The 23,984-nt window shown below is 41.2% G+C and overlaps 1 protein-coding gene across 3 annotated transcripts in view; it reads right to left on the bottom strand.

The window, feature by feature from the left end:
* LOC140713718 (solute carrier family 12 member 7-like) overlaps positions 1–23,984 on the bottom strand; it is a 219,369-nt gene that overhangs the window by 148,482 nt on the left and 46,903 nt on the right. The window contains exon 1 of one of the 3 annotated variants that reach the window (XM_073024143.1): positions 17,023–17,207. The exons of the other annotated variants lie outside the window; for them this stretch is intronic. Coding sequence (XP_072880244.1) covers positions 17,023–17,122 — 100 coding nt within the window. The 5' untranslated portion in view covers positions 17,123–17,207. Of the gene's footprint in view, positions 1–17,022; positions 17,208–23,984 lie in introns of those variants that run through there. 3 annotated transcript variants of the gene reach the window in all.

Below are 23,984 nucleotides of genomic sequence, written 5' to 3'. Positions count from 1 at the left end.
TTCATAGGTAGAGGGGACCTACTGCTCCAATAATCAGTACTGGCAGCTGAACTTGCCATGGAGAATAATCAGTGAAGTAAACTAGTCTTAGAAGATTATGTAGTTATGGTATAATCTCCCTTTAGTAAGAGTATTCCTGGATATTTATATCTGATAGGGTTTAAATTTTTGTTTGTGTTTAGAACTTTGCGGTTAGCAAACCCGACCCAATACCATCACACCATTGAGAGCATCGAGGCACTGCCTCAAGTAGGTGGCATTCATCGTTCAGAATCTTCACTATCCAGGATGTGCCCTCTTTTACTGCTATCACAGAGGAAGTACAAGAGCCTGAAGACTCAACAATCAATTTCTTTCCCTCTGCCATCAAATTTCTGAACAGTCCACAAATGCATGAACACTAATTTATTATTTCTTTTTGCATTATATTTATTTTATAATTTATAGTAATGTTATGTCTTCACACTGTATTGCTACCACAAAACAATTCATTTCATGTTATATAAAACAGCGATAATGAACTTGATTCTGGTTAAGTTAATTATTTTACATTGCAAGACGCAGAGTCTACTTAATTTATACCTAATTGAATCAGTATGATTATGAGGGCAAATGCCTCACATGAAGCAAAGTTATGTCACGCACAAGCAGCCAGCAGCACCATAATTGATTCCACATTGTGTATATAACTTTTGAGTTCAAAGTCCTCAGGAAATGTGTTCTTGTTTCAAGTAAAAATCTTTGAATACAAAAGTGATATTCCAGCATTGGCAGAATTAATGGAATCCAGTACAAGTAAACATACATACTCATTCTGGCAAAACATTCTGAGATTCTATTTTTGAATATTATAGAAATACTTTGTTCAAAACAACTCAGCAATTCATTCAAGCAACTTGCCAATAGATCCAATGGGCAAACAAAAAATGAGGCACATGACTCAGTTGCAGATAATATTCAAATAATCTTCTCTGAAATAAACTCAATAGGCAGAATAATCATTTGTTGAAAGGTAATTTACAATGAATGAAGGATTATCCTGCATAAACGTCACTGAGTACAGGAAAGACAGGGCAATTAAATGGCTTTGTAAGAGAAAAGATTGAAAATTGGCATCTACAATGTTGCCTTGTCTGGGATTACAAATAAAAGGTCAAAATCAACCAGCACTCTAATAGATTACTTTGGCTCTGAAAAAGAAACAACTTCTTGGAAAACAGTATCCATACTTTGATCTGTGAACAGATTAGGGGTGTGTAATGGTGATAAAGGGCATACTTTGCTCAATGTTGCGCTATGTTTGGAAATGTTAACGTGAAACACAAAAATAAAAACACAAAGTACTCCAAGTACAATCACAAGTTAGGCCATGTTTGTGGAAAGAGAAACAGTCAATATTTCAGATCAAAAAACCCTTTAATCAGAACTGGGAATGGGTGAAACAATGTTAAACTGGTGGAGATGTCATTGATCAGATAAAACAAGGGTGACCATCATAATAAGATGTAACAATGTTATCAGGTCAAAAGGTAAGAGGGATTATTAAAGAGCGATATCACAGATAAAAGAATGCAGAAATTGTGAAATGTGGAGCAGGAAAGATAGAGTGGTTTTACTCTAGTTAGAGCCATCTTGCTTCTCCCACACTTACAGCTTAACAAGCTTCTGTCTCCTTTCCCGTTCTGACAATTGGTCTTTGACCTGAAATGCTGACTGTTTCTTTTCCCACAGATGCATTTCTAATTTTTTTTTAAATCTTATTTCTGAAGTTTTTAAAATTCACTACTGTAGTGTTCTCAATATTTCAGTAATATTTGAGTAATATTATAAATACTTTGTTTGATTAAGCATTCTCTGTTTGAAAAAGGATCTAGTGCTATCCTAGGGTTAATGATGAATAAACTCTTCTCGGCTTCCGGCCGGGTACAAGTTTCAATTTTAATCAATGTTTTGATGACAAACTCCATCTTCAGGATCAGAATCAGGTTTATTATTACCAGCATGTGTTGTGAAATTTGTTAAATTAGCGGCAGCAGTTCAATGCAATATATAGTATAGAAGAATAATAAATCAATTTACAGTATACATAAATTGAGTACATTAAAATCATGCAAAAACCAGAAATAATTGTATATTATAAAAAGTGAGGTAGTGTTCATGGGTTCAATGTCCATTTAGGAAATGGATGGCACGGGGAAGAAGCTGTTCCTGAATCGCTGAGTGTGTGTCTTCAGGCTTCTGTACCTCCTACCTGATGGTAACAGTGAGAAAAGGGCATGCCCTGGGTCCTGGAGGTCATTAATAATGGACACATCATGAACGATGCCTGGGCATGTCTAGTCCGGTGGTATTTATATCCCATAGTCCGTCCCTCCTGGCTGGTTAGTCCTTATCCAATCAGGTTTCTGCTCTCCCACCTTGCTTATAACTGAATTCTGGTTCTTACTTAGAGAAGATACCTTTGTCTTTATTAAAATTCTTTTCCTCAAGTTTCATTTCAATGGCTTCCTTTACCAGGCGGTCCCAAAAGGCATGGCACAGTAGTTTTGTGCCGTCAAAATCAATCCTATGGCCACTGCGATTGCAATGTTCTGCTACCACTGATTTCTCTGGGTAATCCAAACAGATACACCTCCTGCACTCCTTGATGCGGGTTTCCACCCTGCGTCCCAACTGGCCGATATACTCCGCTCCACATTCACAGGGAATCCTGTAAATGCCAACTGCCAGCTGTGATTTGAGCTTCCTTATAAGGTTTGTGGATGGTATTAATTTGGTATTCCTTCAGGATCCTGATGATCTTTTCAGAAACTGTCAAAACATAGGGAGGATAGTTGGGAGCAATGGGTTCCTTCTTGGTTTTAGATTTTCTGGCTTTTCTGTGAGCCCTTTTAAGGGCCTAATTGATATTTTTCACCTTGAAGCCATTCTGTAAGAACATTGTGCACAATGGTCTTTTTTCCCCTCAGGAAGACTCTGATTGTACATACAAAAATTATTTCAGACCCAAAGTAGAAAGAACCGCTCTACATTGGGAAGCATGATGGTGGCCGTTATTGTTGAGGTACAAGTCCATGCGAGCGGGTTTGCGATAGACACAATGTTCGAGGCTACCATCCAGTTGCCGTCATATTAGAATGTCCAATTCTTCATCTCCTCATGCACTGGTACCACCAAGTTTATTGGCTTCCTTAAATATACAAGGAGGGTTCTCCCCGGGGCCTATCGGCAGAGGGATAGATTCTCTGACTTACTTCCTCACTAAGGATTTAATGACCATGCTGTCTCTCTTTGTTGGGGGCTGTGAGCATCACATCACAAAATTGACCTACTTTGTTAAAACGATAATCAACATCCGGCTGAACATGGAGGACATATGATCAGTTTCCACGTGGTGCTCCTGTTCACAAGAGTTCCAATCAAAGAAAGCTTGGTCCTCCTGTGGTCAAGGTTTGATAAGGATACCACTGACCTTTTTGAACCATACCATTACATTGACGTACTTCCTCTAAGGGGAACTATTACAAACAAACAGACAGTGGCTATGGATTGCCCTTGTCACTGGCTATAGCTAATTTCTACATGGAGGACTTTGAGGAGAGGCCTCCGAGTTCAACACCCTTATGCCCCATATGTTTCTTCAGATATGCCGGTGACATTTTGCAGTGTGGCCTCATGGACTCCAGGCAACCCCAGCATTTCTGCGATTATCTTAGTAGTCAACATCTGCATAAATTGAACCCATTCAGTACCTGGGGATGGTCTGTAACTAACTATTTGATAGTTCCAGACCATAAGATATAGGAGCAGAATTAAGCTCCTTTGAGGTTCATTAAGTCTACTCCACCATTCCATCATAGTTGACTTATCTCTCTCAACTCCATTCTCCTCAATCTTTTGACACCCTTACTAATCAAGACATAGCAACCTCTGCTTTAAATATAGCCAATTACTTGATAGACAGCCATCTGCGGCAATGAATTCCACAGATTTACTACCCTCTGGCTAAAGGAATTCCTCCTCATCTCAGTTTTAAGTGGATATTCCTCCATTCTGAGGCTATGCCCTCTGGTCCTAGCCTCTCCAAAGGAATCATTCTCCCCACATCCACTTTATCTAGGCCTTTCAATATTTGTTAGGTTTCAATGATACCCCTCCTTATTCTTATAAACTCCAGTGCAGACAGACCCCAAACTATCAAACACTCCTCATACATTCACCCATTCATTTCCAGGACTATTTTAGTCCTTAAACCACATCCTTAATAATAGACTTCAACATCTCCCAACCACTGAAAATCTCAAATTTACAGTAATCTTGCATCAGGAATAATGTATCAACCAGAAAATCAAGTCCATAAATGCCATGGTGTCTCAATGTTGTGTAGCTCACTTACCCAAGATTCTATATGAAAAATATTTAGAAAGTAATGGGCTTGGGGCAATTTGACCTTCTCAAATGAGCCAGATGATTGTTACATTAAATTGGATTCAACTTGTATTAATTCATCTTTGAACAAGGCTAGGGCTGTCAATCCTCCATGGAGGGTGCAAACTAAGGGCAAACCATCTGCTATAATTGAATGAGTGGAGGGGGAGAATTTGGAGAATTGATTTTGTCTTTCAATGATACCACAAAGAAGAGCAGATATCAAAAAAGGGCTTCAAATGGCAAAAACTTTCTCCAATTATCTGGGGAAGAGTAGACAGCAAAGATAGACATGTCAGTAACGAGTGATAGAATGTAGAGTAGGCCACAAAGGATATCACCAGAAATGTGTCAGTAAATGCAAGGAATCCATGCTCAAACAAGCCATTGTCACCAAAAAACAATACAAGTCCAGTGACCAACAGCTCCAGCCTTCTTATTTTGGGATTAGGGACCAGTCTGCATTAACCCCTCTTTGCTTCCCCAATCTTTTTCAACCTCTTGTTGAAATGTCAGACCAGGAGCAAATGTTTATCAGCATTTCTAGGCTATTATAACAAATGGCAATTCTGATCATTGATAAGTAGCAAAAGCATTTTATTAAGAGCTATAGTATTGAAGGTATTTTAAATACAAACCAGTTTAAAAGCACAAAGTTAATACATCACATGTTAATCCAATTCAAGAGATCAGTGGTTTAAAGATAGTATGAATTATGTGGAAAGGTTGAATCATCTGTTCACATTAGATACAAGAGTGTATTACAGGGGAAATTGAGGCATATGTGACAGGTAATCAAATGTTACTTTATATAATTAATAGCTGTGTCAAACCCCCAGCCAATTTCTTGTTAACTCATTATATGGATTTGATTTACTGTAAATAGTTTCCCATCTCCAGTTTATTTCTCATTTTTACAAACAACTGATTTTCTAGGGTACAGTTCTATGTCCAGGATATACTGTAGTCCACATATGTCAAACTCAAGGCCCGCAGGCCAAATCCGGCCCGCGGTGGAAATATCTTTGCCCCGCGAGATAATATCTAATTACTATTAAAGCTGGCCCCAGCAATCGAAGCGCCCATGGCGTATGATATGGCTAATACTGAGTTTATTCAGGTACCAGGTTTTCAGGGTTTTTAGTGTTTATTCGGCAGTCTTGCTCGGCAGTCTTCTTAATAAGAAACGGAATTTGTAAAGTGAAACACTCTGTAGTTATAGCAGAGACTGAGACACATGAGAGCAGGCTGAAAAAACGGAGGCAACGAAAGCTGCGTTCGCACACATCCAACTGATCCGGCCCGCATGAAGCTGCATTTTGCTCAATCCGGCCCGTGACCTAAAATGAGTTTGACACCCCTGCTGTAGTCTAAAGTACCACAGAAGAAAATATTTATATACTTTAGTGGGGCAGTAAAGCAAACAGAATGTCCAATCCTGTACTCCTCGGTTTCCACAATCAGTTCAATGCCCAGCAGGAGTCACTGGTTTACTAGGAAAAGCAGGAACTTGATCTCCTCTGCCCATCCTTGCTACCAAATGGGCACAGTGAATTTTGCAGTAGAGCTGCAGTACCTAGACTAGATCCTCTATGCTGCTTAGCCAACCCTGCAAACTGACCTGCGTGCCCCCTCTCATCCTGGTCTGCTGATTGACTCCCAGAAAATTACTCACATTGCTGACTAACCCAGCAGTAACATTAAAATAAACAAACACTGCACAATTTGGCCCCTGAACCCAGGATGTAATTGCTTAAATAGACAACAAGTTCTGAAGTGATGGAACATTTGCATTTGGGAAAGGGAAAAAAAATCTAATTGACTATGGAGCATAATGCAAAAATTAGGCTCCTGGAAGAAAAGGGCATTTTATGTTTATTTCAAATTATAATAGTGTGACATGTGTCTTTGCATCAATGCAACTAATCCTCTCCAGGAAAGGTTCTCCTCTTATTCACAAGTTAGATATTAAACTACATTTTTTAGATCAAGGTTATTATTGTTTTCTTTTTCATTTTGTTGCTGATGTTCTATCACTGGCACTTCTTTTCCACAAAATCTATCAGTAATGTACCAATGTCCTTCTAAAATTCACAATTTTGCTTCCTTTTGTATTGGCAAATATTGCAAATGAATTGCCTTTCCTATACCGACCAGAGGTGAAAAATAAGCTAGCATACTTTTTTGACTTTACATTGGCTGACTGTGATTAAACAAGATCACCCAAACTCCCAAGCAGTTGTCAACAGGTTCCTACACACCTTGTAAAAACCTATCAAATGCAATAGTATTTCAGAACATTCAAGGTGAAATCAATTTCTGTTCATTTTGAATTCATTTCTATGCAGCCAAAGAAAACATAGTATAGTTTCATCACTGTTGATTTTACACAGTTTTGGAATGTAGGCATTGCTGGTAATACCACCAATTATTATCTATTTACAAATAATCTTGACAAGACTATAGTCAATAACAGCTTTCATGAACTACTGCAGTACAGCAAGTACAATATGCAAAGAACTATATCGTCACTGGTGCTATTACTGGATTTGTTAAACAAAAGTTGCCTCCCTGCCCTTCAGAACTAATGGCATTATTCCAAGAGAAGCAGGAAGCTCAAGGATCAACAACTGCCCCTTAGTCATTTCCCACAAAGATGCCTTGGACCTCTCCTTGCAATACCACTATTATATCTTTGACCGCAGGAACAGAAAGTATGACTCCATGATGATGGTGCAAGAGGTAATTTCCTAGTTCCTCCTGCCAGCAAGATAACAGAAAACAGTACAGCATGTGAACAGGCCCTTCAGCCCAAGTCATCTGTGCCAATTTAAACATGCAATCCAGAAGAGTATGGAAAATCTGACAAAAAACATCAAGGAAATAGATCTGAAGAGGGTTAGGTATCTGGTAAATAGATAGCATTTATCCACCATCTCCCAGTTTAGAATCATGGGTTTTTTTTGTGACTAATGGCAGTGGGGAGGGTGAGGGGGAGGGGTTGAAGCAGTAATATGTGAGAGGTCAAACATACATACCTCCAGCAATGCAGGTACATACAATGTGCACTCCAAACCCCAGAAACAAACCAAACATATCTCTACCCACTGGCTCAGGAGTTAACCAGAGATTCACAAAATTCTCTACTACCAATGTCAATCTCCTGGTAATCATAAACAAGACTCCTGTTTATTTGCATCCTTCAGCTGTTGTAATTCTGATCATCCATACAAAAGTAACCATAAGAGAGACACACAGAGAGGAAAGCGCCACAATACCTACACTAGTAAATATCAAGTTAAAACCTCTCAGAAAAGAATTCTGTTTCAATGGCTCAAACGGGGCAAGAAGTAGGATTGACACATACGAAAAATGAGCTATGGGTAAATACCTGTGGAATGTTTAACCTAAAGAAAAGCAGATAAGCATACATATCTGGTTTCTTAGTATTGGTTGAGAAATACTTCTCACTTTTCAGCTGAAATTTCATTCTTATTTTATGGTAAATATCCCCTGACACCAACAGTCACAGATTACAGAAACCCTGGAGTTTTGAAACCTCACCAGTCTGACAAAAAACCACAAATTTTACGAACTCCTTTTCCTCCAAACACCAGTTTCAATCTTTGTCCTCTGGCCTCCTACAACTTCAACTATAACTTCAGGAGCATCTCAACTGTGTTGCTTATGGAGTTCAAGATCACAGTCAATCACAGCTTTCTAACTCAGAAATAGTCCAGGCTTATAGTGTTGAGGCTGAGGTACTAAGGCAAGCTACGATGGCACTAAGGAGCAGCTTCTTCGAGCTCATCTGTGGAAACAGTTTAATTTCTGCCTTTAATGTTTCTTTTCTCCCTTTTCAAGATAGATGGGGCTCTGTCGAAGTTCCTGACCTACAGATACACTCAAACTTCGATTCTTTCCAGCAACGGTTCCCGCTCCCAGGGCCCCACCGACTAGCCATTTTTCAATATCCCAAAGACACAGCCTAGAAGATGAGGGCGGTCTCAGGGTGCTGAGGTTCTGCGACCCTGGGGAGAAGCCGATTCTATGCCAGTGTTGCTGAATGAAGCATTGCAGGAAAGAACAGAATATTGTGAACAATGGATCAGCTGTCAGAGGTCTCTATATTCTGATCCCCCTTCTCTCGCTTTCTTGTTGGTGGGTTAGTTTGCTGCTGATTCTCGAGTCGTACAACTCGGGGTGGGGGGAACAGCAGACGTCAACATTGTAATAAGCGAATGTTTTGTTTTGTCTTGTTAGTTTTCCCTCTCTGTGTGACACTTCTCTGCCTCTTTATTAGGGGGACAGAGAGTCAGTGGTAAGTCAAATTAATGAGTGAATCATTAGTTTTTGTTGTACTGCATATCATGGTTTTTCTTGGGGCTTTGCTATTGCTTGCTTGATGTGTGGTGGGTGCTGATGCTTTTTTACTGAAGTAAGTGGGGAGGTTTGATGCTTTGCTGTCACTTGTGTGTGAGGGGTGGGGAGTGGGGGGGGGGGGTCCGGGGTTCTAATGCTTTTTCTATCACTTGTTCTTTGAGGTACCATTCCGTTTTTGTGGATGTCTGTGAAGAACAAGCATTTTAAGTTGCATATTGTATGCTTTCTCTGATATTAAATGGAACTATTGATCTCTGCCACTTGAGTTGCTGCTCACCAATTAAGGAGATTACCCAAACTCCATACACCAACTGTCCCAAAGTGCAGGTATATGCAGATTGCATTTATAATTTACAGGGATTTCTCTGGGTAGTTGTGAGGCATTCCTTGGACTAGACAATCAGCAGGTCTGGCAACACAATGCATGTTGACCAATTAATATTTCAACTAAACTTAAGTGCAAGGTTGCTGGAACATTTTGGAATGTATGCAGATGATTTCCACCTCCCTCCAACAAAAGATATAACCGAAATTAATAACATGAGGGAATAATTGCAGGCCATGAAACAATTTATGCAATACAATCATATCTTGGGACATTACACATTCGCAAAATAGAAGATATTATATCTTGATCTTGTCTCTGCTCCAAGCTGTCCAGCATGCGAGTGCCAAAAATGAAACACTCACATTCCTGAAAACCATGAAATGACAAACTTGAGTCCAACATTTTAAAAGCTTACATGTTAAAAGTCACTTTCTGACATTGCTAGTGACACCTTTAACTGTGCTATTATTGTCAGCTACCTAATCTCCATTAATCACTTGTCCTATAATTTCTTAATATAGAAAGTGGTTGAGATCTTTCAGTCATTAATGAGTCCCTTTAAAACTAAACACAAGAGATTCAGTTTTGAACTGTTAGTAAATTGGTCACTAAGGGTCTTAACTCAACAAAAAAAAAATCACCTTAACAAGGGAAAATGACCAGATGGCAACAATAAATATGCCCAAATACTGCTAAGCTTGAATTAATTGTCCTCAGTTTCTCCAGTAACAGCACCTCCTTCCTATTCAACCAGCACACACAAAATCCAGGAGGAAGTCAACAGTCATGGCAGATCTATAGAAGAGACCATAAGATATAGGAGCAGAAGTAGGCCATTTGGTCCATTGAGTCTGCTCCACCATTCAATCATGAGCTGATCCAATTCTTCCAGTCATCCCCACTCCTCTGCTTTCTCCCCATACCCTTTGATGCCCTGGCTAATCAAGAACCTATCTATCTTTGCCTTAAATGCACCTAATGACTTGGCCTCCAGAGCCACTTGTGGCAACAAATTCCACAGATTTACCTCCTTTGACTAAAGTAATTTCTCCACATCTCAGTTCTAAAAGGACGTCCTTCAATCCGGAAGTCATGCCTTCTTGTCCTGGACTCCTCTACCTTGGGAAATAACTTTGCCATATTGATGCACCATCAATAACTCTCGGAGAAGGGAGGTGAACGATAGGCTTTTATTAGCAGCAAAAGGGAGCACGGCATCTCGGAGACTGAGGGAGGAGCAGCGCCTCCAATCGCCTTTATACAGGGGTCTGTGGGAGGAGCCACAGGAGCAGTCCGCAGAGGGCCGTGTCCAGACAGGGAAACATAGTTTACCACACATATGCAATCTGTTCAGGCCTTTTAGTATTTGGAACGTTTCTGTAAGATCCCCCCCTCATTCTCCTGAACTCCAGGGAATACAGCCCAAGAGCTGCCAGATGTTCCACATACAGTAACCCTTTCATTCCTGGAATCATTCTCGTGAATCTTCTCTGAACCCTTTCCAATGTCAGTATATCCTTTCTAAAATAAGAAGCCCAAAAATACTCTGAGTGGTCTCAAAATGCCTTAGAGCCTCAACATCACATCCCTGCTCTTATATTCTATACCTCTAGAAATGAATGCCAGCATTGCTTTCGCCTTTACCACTGACTCAACCTGGAGGTTAACCTTTAGGGTATCCTTCACAAGGACTTCCAAATCCCTTTGCATCTCTGCATCTTGAATTCTCTCCCCATTTAAATAATAGTCTGCCTGTTTACTTCTTCCACCGATTTAGTTCCACTTTCCCTTTATTGCTATATTTCTACACTATTCTTGGTTGGTATTGCTATATTTCTACACTATTCTTGGTTGGCACAGCTGTAACGAAACCTAATTTCCCTCAGGATCAATAAAGTATGTCTGTCTGTCAAAGTGCATGACCGTACACTTTCCAACATTGTATTTCATTTGCCACTTTTTCCCCCATTCCCCTAAGCTAAGTCTCTCCGCAAGCTTTCTATTTCCTCAACACTACCCGCTCCTCCACCAATCTTTGAATCATCGGCAAATTGAGCCAAAAATCCATTAATCCCATAGTCCAAATCATTGACATACATCATAAAACGCAGCGGTTCCAACACAAACCCCTGTGGAATTCCACTGGTAACTGGCAACCAGCCAGAATAGGATCCCGTGATTCCCAATGTTTTCTGCTGATAAGCCAATGCTCCACCCATGCTAGTGACTGCCCTGTAATTTCATGGGCTCTTATCGTGCTAAGCAGCCTCATGTGCAGCACCTTGTCAAAGGCCTTCTGAAAATCCAAATACACCATATCCACTGCATCTCCTTTGTCCATCCTGCTTGTAATTTCCTCAAAAAATTGCAGTAGGTTAGTCAGGCAGGATTTTCCTTTCAGGAAATCATGCTGGCTTTGGCCCATCTTGTCATGTGCCTCCAGGTATTCTGTAATCTCATTCCTAACAATCAATTCTAACAACTTCCCAACCACCGATGTCAGGCTAACAGGTCTATAGTTTCCTTTCTGCTGCCTCCCACCCTTCTTAAATAGCACAGTAACATTTGCAATTTTCTAGTCATCCGGTACAATGCCAGAATCTATCGATTCTTGAAAGATCATTGTTAATGCCTCCGCAATCTCTCCAGCTACTTCCTTCAGAACCCTAGGGTACATTTCATCAGGTCCAGGAGATTTATCCGCCCTTAGACCATTAAGCTTCCTGAGCACCTTCTCAGTCATAAATTTTCACTGCACATACTTCCCTGACACTCTTGAATGTCCGATATACTGCAGCTGTCTTCTACTGTGAAGACTGATGCAAAATACGCAGTTAATTCCTCTACCATTTCTGCATCTCTCATTACAATATCTCCAGCGTCATTTTCTCTTGGTCCTATATCTACGCTCAACTCTCTTTTATGCTTTATATACTTAAAAAAAGCTTTTAGTAGCTTCTTTGCTATTCATCAGCTTCTTTTCATAATTCAGCTTTTCCTTCCTAATGATCTTCTTCGTTTCCTTCTGCAAGTTTTTATAAGCTTCCCAATCGTCTAACTTCCCATTAGCTTTGGATTCCTTGTATCCCCTCTCTTTTGCTTTTACTTTGGCTCTGACTTCACTTGTCAGACACCGTAGTGTCCTTCTTCCCTTTGAAAATTTATTCTTATTTGGAATATATCTGTCTTGCACTTCCCTCATTTTTCACAGAAACTCCAGCCATTGCTTCGCTGCTGTCCTTCCTGCTAGTGTCCCTTGCCAGTCCACCTTGGCCAGTTCCCCTCTCATGTGACTGTTATTTCCTTTATTCCACTGAAATACCGACACATTGGAATTTAGTTTCTTCTTCTCAAATTTCAAAGTGAACTTGATCATATTGTGATCACTGTTCCCTAAGGGTTCCTTAACCTTAAGCTCTCTCATCTCCTCTGGATCATTGCACAACACCAAATCCAACACAACTAATCCCCCAGTGGGCTCAACAACAAGCTGTTCTAAAAACCCATCCTCTTTTCAGGTCCAGTACGGGCCTGGTTTTCTCAATCCACTTTCATGTTAAAATTCCCAACGGTTATCATGACATTGCCTTTCTGACACGCCTTTTCTATCTCCTGCAGTAATCTGTAATCCACATCCCGGCTGCAGTTTGGAGGTCTGTATACAAATGCCATTAGGGTCCTTTTACCCTTGCTATTTCTTCTCAACTCAACTCATAGAGACTTAACACCTTCTGATCCTAGGACATCTCTTTCTAATGATTTATTTTCACACACACACCCCCCCATCCCCTTTTGCCTACTAACCCATCTTTCCAATACACCATATGTCCTTCGACATTCAACTCCCAATGGCAGCCATCCTTAAGCCAAGTTTCAGAGATGGCCAAAACGTCATACTTGCCAATCTGTAGCTGAATTTCAAGATCGTCCATTTTATTCCTTATACTGTGTGCATTCAAATCCAACACTTTCAGTCCAGTACTTGTTGCTTTCTGTTTTACTGCACCACGCCTCTATTGCCCTGCAACTCATCCCTCTGGCTGTGATTATGCCTCATCTCCTATCTGTTTTCTCTATCATCTCTGTTGCACGTTATCTTTGATTTATTTCTGTTTTCCCCTTCCGCAGCCCTATCACTCTGGTTCCCATCCTCCTGCCAGATTAGTTTAAACCCTCCCTAACAGCTCTATTAAATGTGCCCACTAGGATATTGGACCCCTTTGTGTTCAGGTGTAACCCATCCTTTTTGTACAGGTTGTACCTCCCCAGAAAATCCCCCAATGATCCAGGAACCCGAAGCCCTGCCCCCTACACTAGTCTCTCAGCCATGCATTAATATGCCTGATCATGCTATTCTTGTGCTTGTTAGCACATGACACAGGTAGCAAACCCATGATTACTATCCTGGAGGTCCTGCTTTTCAGCTTCCTACCCATCTCCCCGAATTCTCTCTTCAGGACCTTCTTCCTTTTCTGCCTTTGTCATTGGTACCAACATGTACCAAGATATCTGGCTGTTCACCTTCTCCCTTCAGAATACTCCGCATCCGATCCAAGACATCCTGAACCTTGGCTCCTGGGAGGCAACACACCATGCAGGTATCTGTCAAGCTGACAGAACCTCCTGTCTACTCCCCTATGACTACCGCATGCCTCTTCTTCCTCTTTCCCCTCTGCACCATGAAACCAGGCTCAGTGCCAGAGACCTGATTGCCGTGTCATACGAGATAACGATTACTGAGGGGGATGGCCACAGAGGCGCGCTCTACTATCTGAGCTCTTCCCATCCCTTCCCTGACAGTCATCCACTTATCCAACTTCTGCAGCCTCGGGGTGAAAAGAGCAAACAATCAAAGTTTTGGGCCGAAGCACTTCAGGATGAAGGGTCCTGATGTGGGGTCTCAGTCAGAAATGTTGACTGTACTCTTTTCCATAGATGCTGCTTTCCTGCTGAGTTCCTCCAGCATTTTGTGCATGTTGTTCGGTTTTCCAGCATCAGCAGAGTTTCTCAACTTTATGTAATTTCCTTTCTATTGCCCCTCCCTCTGCTGGCACAGCCCAAAACTGAACTTAATTGCATGCAATCTTTGTGTGCTCACCTACCTAAAATCTCATGTGAGCCTCTTAAGATTTGTTTGATTACACCCTGGAAATTGCCTCAGGCATCCCAGTTTTTTTTAATATATAAAGGCCAACATGAGTGTCTAACACTAAATTACTGATGCCCTGTTGATTATGTTAACAGCCAGAACTGTTAATTTAATTGGTTAAAATGGAATTCAACCAATTAAATTTAATTTTGGCTGGAAACAAAACGATGTGGTTAAAAATTATACTGTGGAAGGCAATAGATTTTCACATAATTACAAAATGCAATGTGGTAAGGTACAAGTAGCATAGGTCCTAATAAGCATAGCCTCTTTTCTCTTCTAATTCTCTTAACATGTTCTAGTATTTTTCAGTCAATACCTTCTTAACAAGAGAAACTTGGTTTGTTTCAATTATAAAACATTATAAACAACCATTCTATCCCTTCAGAATTTTAACCCCAAAACAACCGTTTTCCCAAAAGCCAATCAGCTGCATTACAAATGAAACAACTTTCCTTTATCTATTGCAACACATTCATAAACCATCATGAAACATTAAAAATATTACTTTAATATTGTTTCTGTTATCTAAGAAATTATAGCAGGTAATTTGTGCTAAACAACTTTCCACAACCAATAAAGAGAAAAACAGGTAGTTTGTATTTAGAGTAGCTAGTTAATGGATTCACATTAAACTAATTAGGATATTAGAAGCAGTTTTCATCTTTGAATAAATCAACCAGACCAACAATAAACTGAGATACTGGAGGGACCTCCACTTAATGTCTCATTTGAAGGGCAGAAGCTATGTTAAAGATTAATGGAAGTAATTTTGATGGCAGATCTATTGTATCTCTAACTAGTCAAAGATATAGTGTGAATGGGAAGCATTCTTCATTTCTGTCTGAACCATATGCTTGCTCATTTGAAGAAAACCAGAATATGATTGTCCCTACAGGAAACATTAAAATACGTTTTTCTGCTTGATCAGAGTACTCTTCATGACCACCATCAAGTGTCCAAAACATACAGCTTTAATAGAAATTTTGAACCCCAGAGCTAATTTGGGAAGACAGTCTGTATACACAGGGTGTCAGTATCACTTATTTTTACCAGGGGTCATGCTAAAAAATGTGCACCGAATTCTAATGGAGTAACAGATACTCATTTGGTAAGGTCCATGCACATAACTTTGTTCCAACATGAGGTGCAAAAAGCAAAAACAAAAATAATCCCACTTCTGCCTCTTGGTAATTCTAGTAGCAAAATTGAAGTCGCTTATTAGGATAATACTTTGGATACCTTTCCGCAAAGTTCCATTAATTTTCATTTGCAAGCAGCCAGATGGAAGCTCAATAGTTTATTAAGCAATGCTACTTACTATAAGCCGATCACACTCATTAACTTTTCATTTTTGAGGGCATTAAGTCATTCAAATCTGAGTTTGTTCACTCAATCATATTATAGTTCATTTTTTCATGTTTTGCTTATCTGCCTTCTCTTGAAACTTTTCAACATGCCTCAATTTTGAAAATAAATTTTCAGTCTTGCACTACCTTGAGAATCTTCATATTTCTCAAACCTTAGTGTGAAAATTGCTTATTTAACAAAATGGTGCAGTGGCTTTATTTTTAAAATCGAGCCATGTTATAGATTTCCAGTAAGAGGAAATAACAGTGTGAATTTAAAATTTCCAATCAGATAATTCCTTAACATCCAATACTCAAGCACATCTCAACATCATACTTCAAGTTGTTGTCAAAATTTTCACCATTCATATTTCCAATACTCAAGGCACTACACTGAATGCTCAAGAGCTGCTCTGCCTTATGCACACAATTGCTTCTTTTCAACAGTACCAACTCTAAAGCCATGCCGTTTCGTGGGTATTTTGTCTTTTATTTCATCAGACACTTGAAAATATTTTTCTTTCATTGTCATAGGCCTTATCAACAAGCCTACAAATGCTAGCATTCCTTTGAATTCTCCTTTTTCTTTACTTTCCACTCACTCCACCCTTTCTTCAAATATGAAATGTTTTCCCCAGCTTTCTGACCTTCTCAGGAACCCTTAGGAAAAGCATGCACTGATAAAGACGCTGCTCAAGCTCTGAAGCCAGGCCCTCTGTCCATTCATTTGAATTAAGTCTGTAGCCTTATACACTTTCAGCTGCTCAGCCAACAAAAGACACAAGAGTGGTGTCTGTTTTTTGAAAACAGAACTGGAATCAAGAAAAATGCTGCAGTTAACACACAATTGTTATAATGTATAGCTATGTGGCTTCGAACATTAACTTGGAACTCCTTTTTACAAATTTGCTTCTATCATTCCGACACTATTTTCAAACTGTGGAATGCGATTCCGTCACTTTCCAGGTATTTGGATAAGATTAACTAGACTTTTGATTTTTAAGGGAACAAACTGCTTTCAAGAACAGAAAGATTTGTCGACAAGCATGGCATCAATAAGTATATTAATTACTTGAGTTACTCCTCACAGCTTGCCAAAGACAACAAACAGTAAATCTAGACAGTGTAGAGTTAACAGGTAATGTTATGGATTCTGTTTCCATAAAACCCCGTTCAAGATAGGATTGTAGTTTTACTGTTTAGTAACAGCAAATCAACATTATTACGATTAAAAACATTCTTGCCTAGCTCTCCGAGATAAAATTCCTGCTGCTCAAGTTAGCTAAGTGGGAGGATCTATCTACCTGCCTGTTGCAACCTGCTTCTCCATTGTTTACTGAGAGCATTTAGCCACATACTTTTCTCTACAACTTGTTCACACTCACCAGCAGACAATTCTCCTGGGTCGTTCTCCACAGCAACACTTGTTCCCTTTTCTGAGGCTCCTTCATCATCCACTGGTAAAACAGTGAAGTTAGTCGGCATTTTAGACCATGTGTGTACTGCTGTGACTCAGCTCAACTAACCAGCAGTTTTAGTTTTATTTCTTAGGTCCTAGCCACGTGACTTGATTCCTTATATGGTAACGTTGCACTCCACCCATCCCTGGCTCAACAACATGTTAATTCATGTCAGTATTTCAAATGCCTGGTCAAAATGTCTAAACTGAAGTAACAAAGAATTCGCTACAAACAGCACACCTCAGTGCAGATGTTGGAGCTGAGAATCCGACCCCCACCCCACCCCCAGCACATAATACAGGGTACGCTGAAGATTCTGCACACACAAAATGATGGAGGAAATCAGCTGGTCGGGCAACACCAATAGAAACGAATAAACAGTCGATGTTTTAGGCAGAAACCCTTCATCAGGACTGGAGAGGAGGGGTGAGATGCCAGAATGAAAAGATTGGTGGGGGTGGGGGTGGGGGTGGGGGTGGGGGTGGGGGGAGGAGGGAGAGGGCAAGCTAGAAGGTGATAGGTGAAGACAGATGGGAGAGGAAGGTAAAAGACTGGAGAAGGAGGAATCTCTTATGAGAGGAGAGTGGACCGGGGGAGGTGATAGGCAGTTGAAGAAAAGTGGTGAGAGGCCAGAGTGGGGAAAATAACACAGTTAGTACATTTTTTAAGCAAGAAGCAGTTAAAATGGAGGGGGAACACCCATGGAAGGAACATGAGCAGAGAGTCAAAATTGCTCACTTCTGCTTTGGTCCTTAGTCTACAGAGAATGCAAGGAGGAAATGAAAATTGTACTAATCCACAAAGTCAGAAATCATAAACTGTTAGAAATACTCAGCAGACCAATCAAATGTGAGTCACTTGAAGAATGTTCAAATAGTGAACCCCCTTGATTTTGCTCACTGTGCACCATTTGGGGATGCAAACCTACTCAATTAGAGCTGATGGATGCACAGTTATTGTGTTAATTAGCACTAGGTTGTAGAACTTATTTTAACCAATTAGAGTCTTCCTTGGACTAAACTACTATTTGTTTTTAGCCATTGTAGATTAGACTAAAATGAAAAAAGACGAGATAAATATGACAAAAAAAAATCAAAGGGAGTGGAATTGACAAACCTCCCCATACCCCACAACACTTTGGCATTTCAGCATTTTTTCTTTGGAAAATTAGTTTTTTTTTTACGATCCAAATATAATTCTATTCCAAGAAGGTTGATTACTGTAGAGCTACTCCATCAGTGAGCTGCTCGCTGATTGGAGTAGCTGGACTGGTGCCGCTGGTGGCATCAAAGTGGCCAGCTGTGGCCGGGATGGTGCAGAAGGAGTAGCCGAGCTGTCGACAGAGCTGGCAGTGATGGAGAGACTGCCAGCCGAGGTGTTGAAGGGGCCTGCTGAGGCCGGGATGGTGGAGAAGGAGCCGACCCTGGTGACAAAGGGGCTGGTTAAGGCCGGGATAGTGGAGAAGGAGCCAGCTAGGATATCAGCCCATGTGTCAGAGGAGCTGACCTGTCTGCAGACTGTATTGCTGCAAGCTACTAAGAAGCATTTGGTGTAGTATAACCGTGGGAAATTGTCTCAAGACACTTCACTTGCGATCGCAAGGCTCCATTGAACAGTGATAATGTAAGTTGCTGCAGACCTTTTACCCTTGTCTGGTGGAGGGACAGACAAAATGGTAGCTGTGTAGCCTCAGCCATAGCGAGAACTAGGCCTCAAGCCCCGGGTTTGCCTGCTGCTGCAGACCAGGTGAGATGTGCAGATGCGTTTACAGCATTGTCGAAACTTAGAAACATAGAAAACCTACAGCACAATACAGGCCCTTCGGCCCAGAAAGTTATGCCAAACATCCCCCTACCTTAGAACTTCCTAGGCTTTACCCATAGCCCTTTATTTTTCTAAGTTCCATGTACCCATCCAGGAGTCTCTTAAAAGACCCTATCGTTTCCGCCTCCACCACTGTCGCTGGCAGCCCATTCCATGCACTCACCACCCACTGAGTAAAAAAAAACTTACTCCTGACATCTCACTATGCCCTCTCGTGTTAGTCATTTCAGCCCTGAGGAAAAGCTTGACTATCCACACGATCAAAGCCTCTCATTATCTTGTACATCTCTATCAGGTCACCTCTTATCCTCCATCGCTCCAAGGAGAAAAGGCTGAGTTCACTCAACCTATCCTCAGAAGGCATGCTCCCCAATCCAGGAAACATCCTTTTAAATCTCCTCTGCACTCTGTCCATGGATTCCACATCCTTCCTGTAGTGAGGCCACCAGAATTGAGCACAGTACTCCAAGTGGGGTCTGACCAGGGTCATAAGAACATAAGAAATAGGAGCAGGAGTAGGCCATCCACAATAAGATCATGGCTGATCTGTCCGTAAACTCAGCTCCATCTACCTGCCTTTTCCCATAACCCTTAATTCCCTTACTATGTTAAAAACCTATCTGTTTCTAATATATATTTAGTGAAGAAGCCTCAACTGCTTCCCTGGACAGAGAATTCCACAGATTCACCATTCTCTGGGAAAAACAATTTCTCCTCATCTCCATCTTAAATCTTCTCCTGGATCTTGAGGCAATGTCCCCTAGTTCTAGTCTCACCTACCAATGGAAACAACTTTCCTACTTCTATCTTATCTATCCCTTTCAAAATTTTGTATGTTTCTATAAGATCCCCTTCTCATTCTTCTGAACTCCAGAGAGTATAGTCCCAGACTACTCAGTCTCTCTTCATAGGTTACCCCTTCATCCCTGGAATCAACCTGGTGAACCTCCTCTGTACTGCCTCCAAAGCCAGTATATCCTTCCTCAAGTATGGAGACCAGAAATGCACACAGTACCCCAGGTGTGGCCCTGTATAGTTGCAGTATGACCTCCCTGCTCTTGAATTCAATGCCTCTAGCAATGAAGGTCAACATGCCATTTGCCTTCTTAATAACCTGTTCTACCTGCAAGCCAACTTTTTGCAACTCATGAACAAGCACTCCCAAGTCCCTCTGCACAACAGCATGCTGCAATCTTTTACCATTTAAACAATAATCTGCTCTTTTTATTCCTTCCAAAGTGGATGATCTCACATTTACCAACGTTGTATTCCATCTGCCAGACCTTGGCCCACTCACTTAACCTATCTACATCCCTCTGCAGACTCTCCACATCCTCTGTACAATATGCTTTTCCACTCAGTTTAGAGTCATCATCAAATTTTGCTATGCTATACTCAGTCCCCTCTTCCAAATCATCAATGTAAATGGTAAATAACTGCGGGCCCAGCACCAACCCCTGCAGCACCCCATTCACCACAGGGTCCTATATAGCTGCAATGTTACCTCTCAGCTCTTAAACTCAATCCCACAATTGATGAAGGCCAATACACCGTATGCCTTCTTAACCAGAGTCAACCTATGCAACAGCCTTGAGTGTCCTATGGACTCGGCCCCCAAGATCCCTCGGATCCTCCACACTGCCAAGAGTCTTACCATTAATGCTATACTCTGCCATCATATTTGACCTACCAAAATGAACCACCTCACACTTGCCTGGGTTGAACTCCATCTGCCACTTCTCGGCCCAGTTTTGCATCCTATCAATGTCCCATTGTAATCTCTGTCAGCCCTCCACACTATCCACAACACCCCCAACCTTTGCGTCATCAGCAAATTTAGCAACCCATCCCTCCACTTCCTCATCCAGGTCATTTATAAAAATCACCAAGAGTAGGGGTCCCAGAACAGATCCAAGGCACACCACTGGCCACCAACCTCCATGCAGAATATGACCTGTCTACAACCACTCTTTGCCTTCTGTGGACAAGCCAATTCTGGATCCACAAAGCAACGTCCCCTTGGATCCCATGCCTCCTCATTGTCTCAATAAGCCTTGCATGGGGTACCTTATCAAATGCCTTGTTAAAATCTATATACATTACATCTACGGCTCTACCTTCATCAATGAGCTTAGTCACATCCTCAAAAAATTCTATCAGGCTCGTAAGGGACGACCTACCCTTGACAAAGCCATGCTAACTATTCCTAATCATATTATGCCTCTCCAAATGTTCAAAAATCCTGCCTCTCAGGATCTTTTCCATCAACTTACCAACCACTGAAGTAAGACTCACTGGCCTATAATTTCCTGAGCTATCCCTACTCCCTTTCTTGAATAAGGAAACAACATTCGCAACCCTCCAATCCTCTGGAACCTCTCCTGTCCTCATTGATGATGCAAAGATCATTGCCAGAGGCTCAGCAATCTCTTCCCTCACTTCCCACAGTAGCTTGGGGTACACCTCATCTGGTCCCAGTGACTTCATCAGCACAGGTGCACAACAAGTTTGTGTCAAAGCTCAGCTGGGGACTAGCCTCTCCCATCAGTGCTGCCCTCCTTTGTTCAAGTAGTGGAATGACAGGCTGGTTTGCGTGCGTCTACATACTACCAGGAGACTGTACCATCGATTTGTCAGGATCTTGGGCTATATTCAAAAATATATTGGTTTTTTTTGAGTGAATATATTTCTTTACTCGCTATTTTGAATTGTTTTACTTGCCTTTTTAAAAAAAAATGTTTGCTTGCTATTATGAATGTTTTCCACCTTGGCCCCAGAGGAACGCTGTCTCTAAATTTGATTTGATTTGAATGAAAGAATTTTAAAAATATAATTGTTGCTGCAACAAACCCAGGAGTAGTTTCATGGAGGCATTGGGTAAAAGATATCATGGAAAAACTACTGGGCAAAGTAAGATTGTTTACTCTCTAAATGGCACTGGAAAGAGATGTAGTGATAGTTTGGAGAGCTCAATGAAGTAATAGCAGGTGGGAGATCAGGAATGGAACTATCCCTGAATGAAAGAGGTTTAAAAAAAAGGGGGGGATGGGAAGAAGAAAATTGAAGGAGGAATCATCAAACCTGGAAAAAAGTTAAATTATCTGTATTTACAGATACATCCTTTAATACCAAGGGGCCTTAGGATCGAGATTACATCTGGGAGTTCTTCGGTGCATAAACATAGATGCTCATTTGTTCTTAAACAGTGGCCATAGACAATACAGAGATAAATTAAATTTCCTGGAAACATGACCACGGTGGGTCTCATCAGCAAGAATGACGAGTCAGCATACAGAGAGGAGGTACAGCGGCTAACGGACTGGTGTAGAGCCAACAACCTGTCTCTTAATGTGAACAAAAGAGATGGTTGTTGACTTCAGGAGGGCACGGAGCGACCACTCCCCACTGAACATCGATGGCTCCTCGGTAGAGATCGTTAAGAGCACCAAATTTCTTGGTGTTCACCTGGTGGAGACTCTCACCTGGTCCCTCAACACCAGCTCCATAGCCAAGTCCAGCAGCGTCTCTACTTTCTGCGAAGGCTGAGGAAAGTCCATCTCCCACCCCCCATCCTCATCACATTCTACAGGGGTTGTATTGAGAGCATCCTGAGCAGCTGCATCACTGCCTGGTTTGGAAATTGCACCATCTCAGATTGCAAGAGCCTGCAGCAGATAGTGAGGTCAGCTGAGATCATCATCGGGGTCTCTCTTCCCGCCATTACAGACATTTACACTGCAAAGCAAAGCAAATAGCATTATGAAGGACCCCACGCACCCCTCATACAAACTCTTCTCCCTCCTGCCATCTGGAAAAGGCACCAAAGCATTCAGGCTCTTACAACCAGACCATGTAACAGTTTCTTCCCCCAAGCCATCAGACTCCTCAATGCCCAGAGCCTGGACTGACACCAACTTATTGCCCTCTACTGTGCCTATTGTCTTGCTTGTTATTTATTGTAATGCCTGCACTGTTTTGTGCACTTTATGCAGTCCTGGGTAGGTCTGTAGTCTGGCGCAGTTTTTTTTTCCTGTGTTGTTTTTACATAGTTCAGGGTAGTTTTTGTACTGTTTCATGTAGCACCATGGTCCTGAAAAACATTGTCTCATTTTTACTGTGTACTGTACCAACAGTAATGGTCGAAATGACAATAAAAAGTGACCTGACTTGACAGGCTGTTCCACAGACTTGAGAGGTTGCCTATGTAAGAGCCAATTTGTGCAAGACAGTTGATGAAATTAATCATACTGAATATATTTACCATCAAGCCACACCTCTACTGAAAACTATGCAAAAAAAAAAGCCAAGTGTATCAAGGGAGGGTCATTTAAGTATTCTGTTATCTGATACAATGTAAATTCTACCAATACTTCATATATTAAGACATCATGCTGGCTAAAAACACATGCACACCATCCCTGAACAGCACGCAAACACTGAATTTTTTGAAAACTGCCTCAATGACTTATCTAATGGACTATGATGAACTGCTTTGAAAGTTGTGATGAAACATATAAACTCCTGCCAGAGAAGTGACTTAGATCCAATTCAATTTGGTCCACAGTAGATGCCAGTTCATTGGTTCTTCACTCAACCCTGGAACATCTGGACAGCAAAGATACATCAGGATGCTCTTTATTGACTATGGCTCATCATTCAATACTATCATCCCCTCAAAACTTATCAATGCTTCAAGAATTCAGCCTTAACACCTCTTTGAGCAACTGAGACCTTGATTTCCTCACTTTCAGACCCCAGTCAATTTGGACTGGCAACAAAATCTTCACCACAATCTTCATCAGCACAGGTGCACAACAAGTTTGTGTGTTAGCCCTCTGCTCTTCTCGCTTTATACTTGGAGCTGTGAAGCTGAGCACAGTTCCGATGCTGTACCATATTTCAGTTGATGACAGCACTGTCATTGGCCGAACCAAAGGTGATGACAAATCAGCATTTAGGAGGGAGATTATAAATCTGGCTGAGCAATGCCACAACAACTACCTTTCAATGTCAGCAAGACCAAGAAGCTGATTACTGAATACAGGAAGTGGTAACTGGCAGTC

This window comes from Hemitrygon akajei, chromosome 20 (genome assembly GCF_048418815.1).
Source record: "Hemitrygon akajei chromosome 20, sHemAka1.3, whole genome shotgun sequence".
Classification (NCBI taxonomy): domain Eukaryota; kingdom Metazoa; phylum Chordata; class Chondrichthyes; order Myliobatiformes; family Dasyatidae; genus Hemitrygon; species Hemitrygon akajei.
Note: the sequence above shows the minus strand (reverse complement) of the source record. Positions and strands in the feature narration are given on the sequence as shown.